Raw genomic sequence first — 12,338 nt, 5'->3', positions numbered from 1 at the left:
CTATGTATCTCACCTTCTTTGGGCAGCACGGTGATGCTGATACCCGGGTCACTGAGTTTGATAAAGGGCAGGCTGCCCGTCTTGCGATCCTCCTTTCTGATCAGAAGAACATTCTTGGCACAAACATTTCCATGAATGAGGCTCTTATCCTCCTGCGTGCAGATGTGACAGGGACAACATAAATTACCTTTGTGGGGTACCTTGCTTCAGCACTCAACTACTTTTATTGACACATTAGTTGAAGGTATTTCTCTTAACATTGAACTTGAGTATGTGTGTAAATGTGCCTGCCCCATACAAACAGAAGAATCTGTATGGGGCAGACTGCATTATGGGGCAGTCTTACCAGGTAGTGCATAGCCCAGGATAGCTGCTTGGCCACTTCTAGCTTCCAGGTGATGTTAACACAGCTTTTATTCTTTTTCAGGTAGGTGTCCAAGGAACCAAATTTACCATACTCCTGCACCATCATGTCTGACAGGGAGAAGTGAGTGAGATAATTTTATTAGTCACTACTATTGATATAGAAAATCTTCTAAACAAATTGCTTCCTATTAAAACTCCCATATCACCAGTTTGTGGTTGACTGTAGCGGATGTCCTGTAGTGTCTTCAAAGACACTTTAACAGTAGTTATAGACAAAACACTTTCCGCACCCATCTGGCACAGTTCTGTTTTTATTGTCTCACATGAAAAATCTAGCTTTGGTCATTCAATTTCTTCGGAACTATTAGGCTATCAGTGCACCATATGCCTGATTCATTTATTTATTTTTTCTACACTCAGAAATGTGAATGATAAAGGTTTCCAGACACACTGCTCTGACGTGTTCGGATAGTTTCAGGTGGAGTAAAGATGAAGACTGCAGTGGCCCATTAGTGACTTGCTGATCCCAATGGCTTAATTCAGTCACAGTGGAAGGGTCAGGGCACAGCAGACAGCAGGTCAGAAACCTTATTTCCTTTCTGTTTAATTGTCTCAGACACCCACAGGGACACCATTTGACCTCATGTGATGTAAACACAGCTGTTTTTAGTGTAAAAACTAATTTGCAGTCTTCTTTTCCTTTGTATTCTATGTAACACACATTCTGTTTTGTCTTGGTCTCCATATCCATCTCATCTAAGATCTTAAATTATCTCTGTCCAGTAGTGTGAGTTTGTGTGTTTTGTAGGCTTACTCTCATTGCCACAAACACACACGCCATAGTTGAGAAGTATGTGCTTGTGGGAGAGCTGGCTCATCATACTGGCTGCTTCAAAGAAGGACTGTAAGGGAGAAAACAAGAGAAGAGATCCTATTACATTGTCTCCTTTCAACTCATGTCCTCAGAATTTATGTAATTAGATCCACTCCCTCAATCAATCAACCAATCAATCAAAAAGCAAACCTCTGAATAGTTGCGGTGAGCCTTGTCCAGGATCTTGATAACAACATCTATCTGGTGTATCTCTCCGTAGTCTCCCAGCTCCTTCCTCACACCGCAGAAGATCTTGGTGAAAGTTCCTTGGCCAAGACTCTCATTCTACAACACAGTTTATTTTGTTGAAAACTACTTTGGAAAGAAAGTTGAATGAATTTCCCCCACTTTTCTTTTTAAAAGAGATAATTCCTTGATCAATACACTCCTCCCACAAAGTTACTGGAACTCTCCTAAGCAGAAAATTCCAAATCAAAGACGTATTGAAAGCTACAAGCTTTCTCACTTGCAGCCCAGAAACCAAACTGAATAAAGCCCACTGCTGTCATGCTTCCAACAGGACTTAGCTGTGCCTGCCAGCTAGACCTTATCTGACCAACTGGCTTTGGATAGTAGTGACTAAAAAAAATATTTAAGCTCAAAAGCTCTTAAATAAATGCACAACAAAACACTGAAAGAAAAAAAACTGAAACTGTTATTCTATTGAGGGATGAGTGAGAAGACAATATTGCAATACAGTACAAAACTACCAAGTGCTCAAATAACAGAAAATATGTTGAGACGAAAATGGACCAGTCACCGAGGTGAGAGCATGGCTGACACACTGTCACACGGACACACACAATGCACTCAGACGTGTCCACAGAGACTGCTAGTGACACTGAGTTACAGTCGGTGGAACAATAGAGGAAGTGTTTTTCTTTAACTGTAGTGACCTCACAGACCCCACAGGAGTGCTTCTTGTCCCTTCTGATCAAAACTTCTGGTACGCTTATTCATATTGACAAGTTTACAATGTCACCTTGTCTACAAAAGGTATTTTTTGGCTTTATATTCAGTGTTACTTTATAATTACAAAGACACTGGCCACCCACGTAGGTACAGTTCACCTTTGTTAATTTATAACTTATCTGCTCAGGGCAAGAAATTGTACACAAGGCCCTTTTCCATTCTGTTGTAAGCTTCTACAAAAAGAATATATGTACAAAAACAATGCATCAAACCCTGTACACTTCTACAACCTACTAAGACTGAAGAAATTGCCTAGTTATGAATCCTTGTATGCCTTTTTCAGATTAGAGGAAAAGCTACAGTGAGGAGGACTATCTTACGATGACGAGGTCCTCTTTTCGGATCTTGTGGAAGACCATCTGGCTGATGTTGTGTTTGTGGAGCGAAGGAGACAGTGGAACATCTGCCCCTTGATTATTTCTGCACACCACCAGGTTGGATTTATCTGAAGAAAGGTAGGTAGGATGGACTCACATGAAACTCACATTTTGACACTACATTGAATTATCGCTACAGGAGGTTTACGGCTTTTCAATGTGTGATACAGGAAAATATTAATAAAAATGCAACAGCTACCAATTGTAAAATTAGATTGCTTAATTTAGAGTTCTTAATCATAAATATCACCATGAACAAAAATCTAAGTGGTCTGTTTTATTGGCCCTTAGAGACAGGTAACCTTTCTCAGAAACAAGAGTTTTGCCATAAGGAAATCCGTCCAGTCATTAGAGACGGTCATTAGCAACTCTATCAAATCCCCACAGAGATATAATGGTCATGTACTGTAGGGCAGTAAAAATCATACTCTCTGCCCATTGGAAGGATCATACTAACTGATCTGAGGAGCAGTTAACCAATAGTCCTCATAAATCGACTGGAGTTTAGAATGCCAACACAAAGAAAGCGGAAGATGACTGACACCCGGCCGAAAATTAGGGACATCTGGCTTGAAACTGAAGGTCAAGAGACAGAGAGTCTGTATTCTTCACTGGCTGAACAGAAATTCAAAAAAGTTCGAGACTCAAAAACTAGGCATCTGATTTAAACAGGAGCTTGAAAATGGGTAATTAGCTGCAGCAGGGATTAAGAAACGTTGGTTGTAATTGGTTGCCTTGCAGGATGTTGAACTGGAAGCATTGATGGAACTTTCTTATATTGTCTAATCATTGCTTTAAAATATGTTGTAGAGAAAACTTTAACTGCTTGCATCATTCATGTGATGCAAAAATGAAGGACAATTTTCTGCAGGTCACGTAATCTCTGCATTGTGTAAAATGTGCACAAAGCATTGTTCCAAATAAGTTTCAAAAAAGAATTCTGTAATTAATTGACTAATGGTTTTTAACTAAACTCATTCAAAGTGTTACAATTGATCTGGGTAAAATATGAGTTCATCCATATATCATGGAACGGATGCTGTTGCCTATTTTTGCAGCATTATGGACAAAGAAACAATTAACAAAACAAGTAGGTCCATCTCAGTGAAAGGTCTAAACTGTCCTGGAGAATATTTGAATTGCATAGAATGTCTGCATTTTGCTGTATACGTGTTCTTTTTAACGTGTTCGTGTTAATAGGTGTGTGGGGTATAGATACTGTGTTCTTGTTAGTGTATGTGACTGCTTACCTTTAAAGCTGGGTGAGCAACAACTGGTCAGCTGGAATGTGTATCCATCAGTCCGCAGCGCCTCCTTTTGGTAGCAGTGCAGAAGTTCCCTGAGTGAGCTGAAGCTCCTTTTTGCACCACTCAGACTGTACTCTCCTGACTCCGTCTTCACAATCTGACAGTGCTTATACTCCACCATAGTATCATGCTGAAAATAGAAATGATTACAGTTACGTTGTGCTGAACATGCCAACAATATCATTTTAAGAGACTAAAAAGTACACTCTGTGATTGAGTATACACATAAGAGACACTTTTTGTGCAAATATGCATTACAAAGTTTGTCAGAAGTTAATAAATTCATAATCAGTTAAAGTGGGTATCTTCCAGAGTTACAGTCCCACTTTTTTGGTTTTCATGGATAGTGCTGCAGATGAGCTCCAGTGGAGGGACAGAAACAGAGAGGAAATTTGGTACTAAAAAGACAAAACTTTTGAATTTATCTACACACAGAACTAGGACTGAGGATTTTGTACCACATTAGAAACGCATTAGGAAGGGATCTTTGAAAGGCCACGTGTGAACTGCAGGAATAATAACATCTTTCAATTTGCATTTGGGTACTTACCTGGCTATGTTTTATTACAGACTTTAAACTTAAAAATCTGTAATTTCAATTATAAGCAGAAGACTTACAGTACATTTTTAAACATCTCAGTCACAATATGTTATTGCATAGCAGTTGGATTGTTAATTTGATGTGATAATCAAACCTTATTGCTCCCTCCAGTGGTTGAAAATATTATAATATTTAAGAGGTTGTAAGCACACCTTTATGATGAGTTTTAGCAAAACTGTGAACAAACAGTTTAGTTTCAGAAACAAACACTCAATTAAATGTTTTTTTTTAATATTTTTTATTAAATGCACCTGTGATTACTGTGACTTTGATACTTAATTGAACAACCATTATTTGGGTCTTTTCCCTGTATTAGTAGTAGAGACAGTGGATAGACATGAAAGGGGGAGAGAGATGGGGGATGACACACAGCAAAGGGTAGCAGGTCAGATTTGAACCCGCGCCGCTGCAGGACTCAGCCAACATGGGGCGAACACTCTCACTGGGTGAGCTAGAGGCCGCCCCTTGAACAACCATTATTAAAGCAAAGCACTACATTGTATTTACATTATAGTCTAATGGCCCTGGGTGTTGTTACACATTGTATAGACCAATGGAAGTGATAATCTGGCAGTCTGCTGTGATGCATGTGATCATGGGCTGAAGAAGCAAGTTAGTGATGTCTACCAATTAGCAAAGAGTGTTGAATGAGCCTGTTTTTATTCAGTTTATTCATGTGAGAAATGAAGTACTTCACATTAAATTACCCTAGATCAACAGCTTACCCCCACCACAAAGGATATGAAGTATTTGTCGTAGTCCCTGGGGCTGCAGCGAATGATGTACAGGCCTTGGTGGTTACCAGAGCGACGCAGCTTACCAATCGTAAACTCCATCCTGTGATCAAAGAGACAGAGAGTGTGTGTGTGTGTGTGTGTGTGTGTGTGTGTGTGTGTGTGTGTGTGTGTGTGTGTGTGTGTGTGTGTGTGTGTGTGTGTGTGTGTGTGCATAGTGCATGTTGTGATGTGCTATATCTGTGCATTTGTGTGATACTTACGACACAGGGCCGTGGCAGTAGCTCTGAATGCACTCCAGAAGTCTTGGTGGAGCCACCTCTTTACACAGATAGTGATGAGCATCTGCAACCAGTCTGTAATACCCATCAACTAAAGATACAAATGACAGAGCCTCTGGGAGTGAATGGAACTCCAGTTCCTTTGTGGTCAGAGACACAGAGTATAGAGAGGGGATGCAAAAGAGGACAAAAATAAATCATTCAGTACCCATTTTTACTTTAAACTTTCAATCTGTGTATCTATGTATATTGTAACTGCTGTCAGTTCATTGACATGCATTAGATTTCATTTATGTGGTGTTTAATTTCAGTACAGTTATTATATAGTTTATGTGTATAAATGTTATGTCTCTACATAATGTTCTGAATAGCTTGGGGCGGAACTAATTTGCATGTACACTGTCCGTGGGACACAGTTTGAGGTTACACATGAATGGAAAGAGCTGCGATGTAACGTGTTAAACGCATTCCGCAAGAAAGAGTAATGATATCTTTAAGTTAAGTTACTACACTGGATTTGTGTGAAGATAAGTTGTGATGAGACGTGTTGAGGATACAAGATCTGGGTTTAGCTCCTTTGTAACAAGCTGCCAACGAGGTACGTTGAGAATGTTTACATGTTTTAGTTAACTTAGCCTGATAGCTTGCTTTGTTAATGTAGTAAGCTAGTGTTGCAGTGTGGTTACAGCAAGCAGCTGTGATAATCGTTGTTTTGTTGGCAGTTTCACGGGACTAATGGTCTACAATGGAATAAAGATCACCCTGTTTTTCACTAAACAGCATGTGTCTACGCGTTACTGGCGAGCTACACATATATAAATAATTACATATTTAAAATAATACTTTAAAATAATGAAATAAATGTTAAAATGTTTATCTTTATGTCCTGTAACTAATTTGACTGACAACAAGTGTGTGGTGATTTAAACACATTGGAGAGTATTGCTTGAAATTTGTTTTACAGACAGTATTTAAAATTGGAGTGAAGCAAGCAAACAAACTATTAATTTTAAAAAGGGATAATAGAGCAACGTAGGGCTGAGCTCAAAGAGGACGTGTGTGTGTAGTATACCAGGATCTGGTTGTCCCGTGTGGTGAGGGTAACTATGCGACTGTCCACTGAGCCTTCCTTATTGGCCTGTTTGATGCTGATGTCGATCACCTCTGGGAAGTCACAGTATGTTTGTAGCTCCTGGAGACACAAAAAGAATACAAAATAGTGGTTTGTATTCGATGAAGAAGTGTGCACACGCATGCACTCTTGTTGTTATTGGCGATTTTAACCAACTGCTAGAGCTTCATCTATTGGTAGAAAAACAGCCATGCATGGCATCACACTGTGGCAGACTGGTGTACAAATGCATTACCACGGCAACATGAACCCATCTCCTGGTCCTCACCTCCTCTGCTCCCTCTTCCTCTTTCCCTTTAGACCACTGGATGCCCGTGTTGCCCATGACAACGATGGTAACCTCGCGTGCAGAGAGGTCAGTGACTTGAAAGCGCTCAGAGTAGAGGGAGGGTAGGAGCATCTCCAGGCTCATCAGGTATTTGAACTTAAGGTTACACACCGTGGCCTTGCATTCACTGAACTGCTGGATGAACCTCTTGAAGCGATAGCGGATCCTCTTCCGCGTCAAGATGTTATATTCCTGGATGCGGCTTTGCATGCATCTCGGCAGGAAGGATTTGTAGCTAAAAGCGGGGAGGGGAGCGGGAAGGAATGGTTAGGTGAAGATGGAGTTGAGAATGACAAAAAGAATGATGAACAAATAGCAGGGAAGACACAGAGAGAAAAAAAATCATTAATGATGAATTATATATGAAAGAGAAATTACAGGATAGTTTATATTTTGAAGTGTGGACACAGTGCATTAGTATTGTAAAGATCAGATATTAACTGAAACATGATCTCATACAAAGAGAGAATTCATTCAGATGCAATTGTCGTATAAATTAAATAGGCTCACAGTATTAGACTCTTCTAGTAGAGAAATGATTTTACCAGGTTACCCTTCATTTCCACATTACTAGTGATTTTGCTTACCCCTGCTTTAGATTGCATAATGTATGAATAACATGATATCACATGTGGTCGTTCATTTCTACCTGGTATAATTGTAGATGTCCACAGGTGACTGATTATTCTCTTTGGCGAGCCTCATCATGTCCAGCACCGCCATGCCCAGACACTCCTCCTGGGCCTCGTGGCTCACCGGAATATGAACCCAGCCACTTAGAAAGTCACTACGGCTCTGGATGAGGAACATATTGGATGATATCATATCCATGAAGGAAAGAAGTAGAAGAATATTTGCTTACTTCTAAAGATGGCCCGATACCATTTTTTTGCTTCCCAATACCGATTCCGATACCTGAACTTGGGTATCGGTTGATACAGAGTACCGATCCGATACCAGTGTGTCATTTATTTTATTACATTTTAACAGCTGTATACTACTATCCCTGTATGGATGTGATATTATTTCTATCTTTGTTGTCGGTCTGGCTCAGGTTAACCTCTTTGTGAAACATAAACAAACACAAACAATCTTTTATTTTGCAGTTTGACAGTCAGTTATAACGGAAAAAGAACATAAATAAACTACTTTAATGTAGATTTTCTTTAGGGCTTTATTAGTTGGTATCGGATCGATGCATAAACTCCAGTACTTCCCAATACCGATACCAGCGTTTTAGTCAGAATTGGAACATCTCTACTTACTTCACATGTCAAATTCAATCTATCAACCAAATTAACATAAATCAGACATAATCAGATTATAATCTCTGTATGGCACATGAAAATATGTTACAATAAAAAAAAGTGTATTTTAAAGAGGAAACTTTTATTCAATATTTCTCCAACACATAAGTGTCAAACATACTGTAGGTTAATCTATTGACAAACAGCTCATGTTGTCAATGTGACAGTGGAGATAAAAACAAAGCTGAACAGAGCTCCATATGTCAAGTTCACACAAGCATGTGGGAAAGAAAATAAGAAGCAGCAACTATTTAAAAAACAAACAAACACACACTTACACATGCATGCACAAACACAGGCCGAGTGATGAGAACCCTGACATACCCTTGTTCCCCATTTGCTGTTTTTAAACACTTACTACCACACTTCCTGTTTTCTGAATTTGCACAATGACTGACATGACAGACAGATTGTCAGTCAGAGAAGAGGGAAGCAAGCAAGCATTTTTATCTCCCCCACCCAACATTTCTGTTTATCGTTATATATAGTTTGCACAAGGTTTAAGGAAAACCTATAGATGATCCAGATTTAGAATGTACTCTATTTTTTTAAATCACAAATACAAAGAAATAGAATAAATGTATGCTACAAATGACCCTATACAGAAGAAAATAGACAATAAAACAATGATATGAGGTGCCAGTCATGAAGACTAACCTGAAAAAAATGGTATGCCATGACACAATCATCCATCACGGAGCTCTCCGTCACCTTGGACACACCATAGCGATGGGCATACAATGAATTTCCGCTGTTATACCAGCCAGGAAAATAGTATCTGAACCAAAAATGCCAGAGAAGATCCAGTAAGAAAATAATTCCAAGCATAAAACAACACATAAAAAGTCTGAAACGTATTAATAAGGAAATGAAAAAAACATACTAAAAAGATCTACCTGATTCTGAAGTGCAGGCTCTCATTGGCTGGCTGCTGCAGTTTAAAGATGTGATTAGGAGGGAACCATATCCGGTCACTTTCCCTCATCAGGCCAAACAAGTTGCAGTACACTGGAGCAATTCCTGGAAAGGGAGAGAAAACAATCATGTGTTTACTATAATAAAAGCACAGCCAGTTTTATTCTGGAACTGGGACAGTGAGTAGCATCATAGCCGTAACTCAAATTAAGGAAGCCAACTGACACATACTCAAGTTTGTTATTATTATTATTATTAGCTGCCAATAAAGAACGACAACTGGCCAATATGTAGACATACACAAGTCATGCATATGTTGTATGTTTACACACACACGCGCACACACACACACACACACACACACACACACACACACACACACACACACACACACACACACACACACACACACACACACACACACACACACACACACACACACACACACACACACACACACACAGCTTGTGTTTTGGTAGCAATGTAGACTGAAAGCAACTGTGTTTTGACCATGACAACTTGGTAGTGTATTTCAGTGGAGTTGGCATAATGGAAAATAGCAATTAGGTTCCCTGCTTCCCTGCTGCTCAAAGTGTCCAAAAAACATAAATATTCACATAAAAACGGAAGTTCCCATGAACAGTTTGACTGTCTGCCTGGAGTTTTGTTTTAAATGGATTACTGTCAAATTTAATCCAGGATTGTTGTGTGCGCTCTGACGCAGGCAGCAATCAAGTGAATCTGTTTTTTGTTGTTACTTTTGGAGAATAGAGATCTGGTGGTCAAGCACAATCTAAGTACTGTAATGTATTATCAATGGTCTGGGATTTCTTGTCACGTTGTGGTGTTGGCATTTTAACTACGTTCTCAACGATAGTTAAAGTCCGGACCCCCTGTGAGACCTGACTGCCCCCCATTTAATGTGTTGTTGCAGTAAGGTGTTTTATCAGTCGGGCCAAGTGGCACATTAGCAGACAAAAAATTTCGTCATACAGCAGGACGCACTCATGAGAATGAAGCAATGGTATGAGGGTGTGCGAGAGGAAGTGTGCTCAACCACAACAGGGGAAGTGAAGTCAAACTACTAAGAAGAGTGATCTATAAGCAAGTCCTACCTTGTATTATTTATTACAGTATTACATAATAAAGTAAGCAATGCACTACAGAGTAAGTTACTATGTTATACAACTTGACAACATGCGTCATACCATTTTATTAAGATATTCAGACGTTGGACAAGATGACAGGAGGACACCTAAAATATGTTAATATGTTTATTTAACAGTTTGGCCATCTTTGCCTTCTAAAGAGTTGACTTTTTCTTATTGTGCACAAACCTTAATGTGTGAGGATGAAAAAAAGATAGAACTTTTCCTCCTATCAAAGTCTGATCATCTTATATATCAGGTCTAACTTCTGGAAAGGGGAATATGTTTGACTTCATCTTGCGATGTGACATCCCGACCTATCTACTTGCATTAGCAAACCAGATTTCTTTTTCTACCAATGCACTGCAAACTTTAAATATTTCTCTTATACGAAAGCACAAACTTTAGTGTAAAGATTAACCAGACAGACAAAGCACATACCTCGCATGATTGTTTGACTGTAGTTAAAACATGAAAGGGAGAATGTATGACAGATATAGAGATGGTAGAAGTAAATTCTGAAAAACAGAGAACCAATAGTACAAAGGAAGTTGAAAATGAAAAAGAAAACTAAGGAGATATAGAAAAAGTGGAAGATTAAAAGAAAAAGAGAGAAAGAGAGAGAGGTTGTTTCTTATCGGCTCAAGAGGGAAGGGAGCAAGAGAGTGTGGCAGAGAGAGATACTGTAGAGCTAAGGCAAAGAGGAAAACAGACAGAACAGTTGACAACTTCCTGATTTTTGTTTGCTAGAAAGAGAAGGAGAAAAGCCAGTAGTTCTGTTTTCACAAAATAGGCTAAACACTGGATTGGCTCTGATAGTAGAAAAGTCCAACTCAATTCCTTTACCAGGAAATGTATTAAAAATAAAGTTGGATGAATTTTAAGCCCTAAAGAAGCCATGGAAATAAACAACAAATGCTCTTAAACGTTGGTCAAGCAGTCCATTTGATTATTTACTTTCTTATTATCTAGATGACAAATTAATCAAAACCAAGCAGATCATAGCTCAGAGCCTTAAACTGCACTAGATGGCTACAGGATGGTTGGCTCAAAGAATGTCCCTACTGTATTGAAGTGAACTTTATTTTCTACAAGCTTTTCTATAGTTAAACAGGCAAATTAAAGATTCTAAACAGCATAACATGTCCTAATAAGGTGTTGGGCCAGCAGTGTCAGTGCTCCTTGGCATAGACTTTTCAAGTCACTGAAGTCTAGTAAATGGACAAACAACATTCTTTTAAAGATATTCCCTCATTTGCTGTGGAGAGGGAATTACATATTCAAGCTTTTTTTCCCCCACAAGATATAAAAGGCTCAGTTGAAAAAAAACACATCTTCCCATATGTGTCTTGGCTGTGGCAAATATGCTTTGTGCGTGTTTGCTTGACTGACAGATATTTCATCCTAACTAGTTTTGGCTAAAGTTACAGTCATATTACACTTAAAAGTGATGGTTCGGAGTAATTTCCCCCTAGGGTCCTTTGCACCTTGACCTTGACGAATATTTGCTCCGTTTCCCATTCACTTTTATTGATGCCCATATGACTAACTAATTTGCCAAGTATGTTTTTTAACACATAAAAGGAATTTGTTTTGGTGTTGTTGGTGCACGTGTATAAAATAAAAAATAAAGATAGAAATAAAAAGAGCATTACAGCAGAGAGAGTACAGTGGCATGAAGCTCCAGGGGTGGAGTGTGGAGAGAGTCAGGGTGGTTTCTGAGCCTTGTTAATAAGGCTAGTGGCAGATAGGAAAAAACTGTTCATGTGGCGTGAGGTTTTGGTCCTGATGGACCTCCTCAGCCTCCTGCCAGAGGGGAGTTTGTGCCCGGGGTGGGAGGGATCAGCCACAATTTTTCCAGCACGCGTCAGAGTCCAGAGCATGCATTTCCTTCTTATATTATATTGCTAATATTTATATATATATATATATATATATATATATATATATATATATATATAGAATGGAAATGTAGTGTGTGTACCTTGAGTCCCAA

General features: G+C 39.1%; 1 protein-coding gene across 1 annotated transcript in view; it reads right to left on the bottom strand.

Annotated features, from left to right (window-relative positions):
• jak2a (Janus kinase 2a) overlaps positions 1–12,338 on the bottom strand; it is a 32,822-nt gene that overhangs the window by 7,639 nt on the left and 12,845 nt on the right. The window contains exons 3-15 of the mRNA XM_028601043.1: positions 9,176–9,299; positions 8,937–9,057; positions 7,622–7,767; positions 6,913–7,207; positions 6,585–6,704; positions 5,495–5,652; positions 5,223–5,334; positions 3,840–4,026; positions 2,533–2,657; positions 1,391–1,525; positions 1,181–1,268; positions 347–474; positions 14–152 (exon numbers count right to left, since the gene is read on the bottom strand). Coding sequence (XP_028456844.1) covers positions 14–152; positions 347–474; positions 1,181–1,268; positions 1,391–1,525; positions 2,533–2,657; positions 3,840–4,026; positions 5,223–5,334; positions 5,495–5,652; positions 6,585–6,704; positions 6,913–7,207; positions 7,622–7,767; positions 8,937–9,057; positions 9,176–9,299 — 1,878 coding nt within the window. The remainder of the gene's footprint in view (positions 1–13; positions 153–346; positions 475–1,180; positions 1,269–1,390; positions 1,526–2,532; positions 2,658–3,839; positions 4,027–5,222; positions 5,335–5,494; positions 5,653–6,584; positions 6,705–6,912; positions 7,208–7,621; positions 7,768–8,936; positions 9,058–9,175; positions 9,300–12,338) is intronic.

The sequence above is a fragment of the Perca flavescens genome, chromosome 16, assembly GCF_004354835.1.
Source record: "Perca flavescens isolate YP-PL-M2 chromosome 16, PFLA_1.0, whole genome shotgun sequence".
NCBI lineage: Eukaryota > Metazoa > Chordata > Actinopteri > Perciformes > Percidae > Perca > Perca flavescens.
The sequence above is the reverse complement of the archived record's forward strand: the minus strand, read 5'-3'. Positions and strand labels throughout refer to the sequence as shown.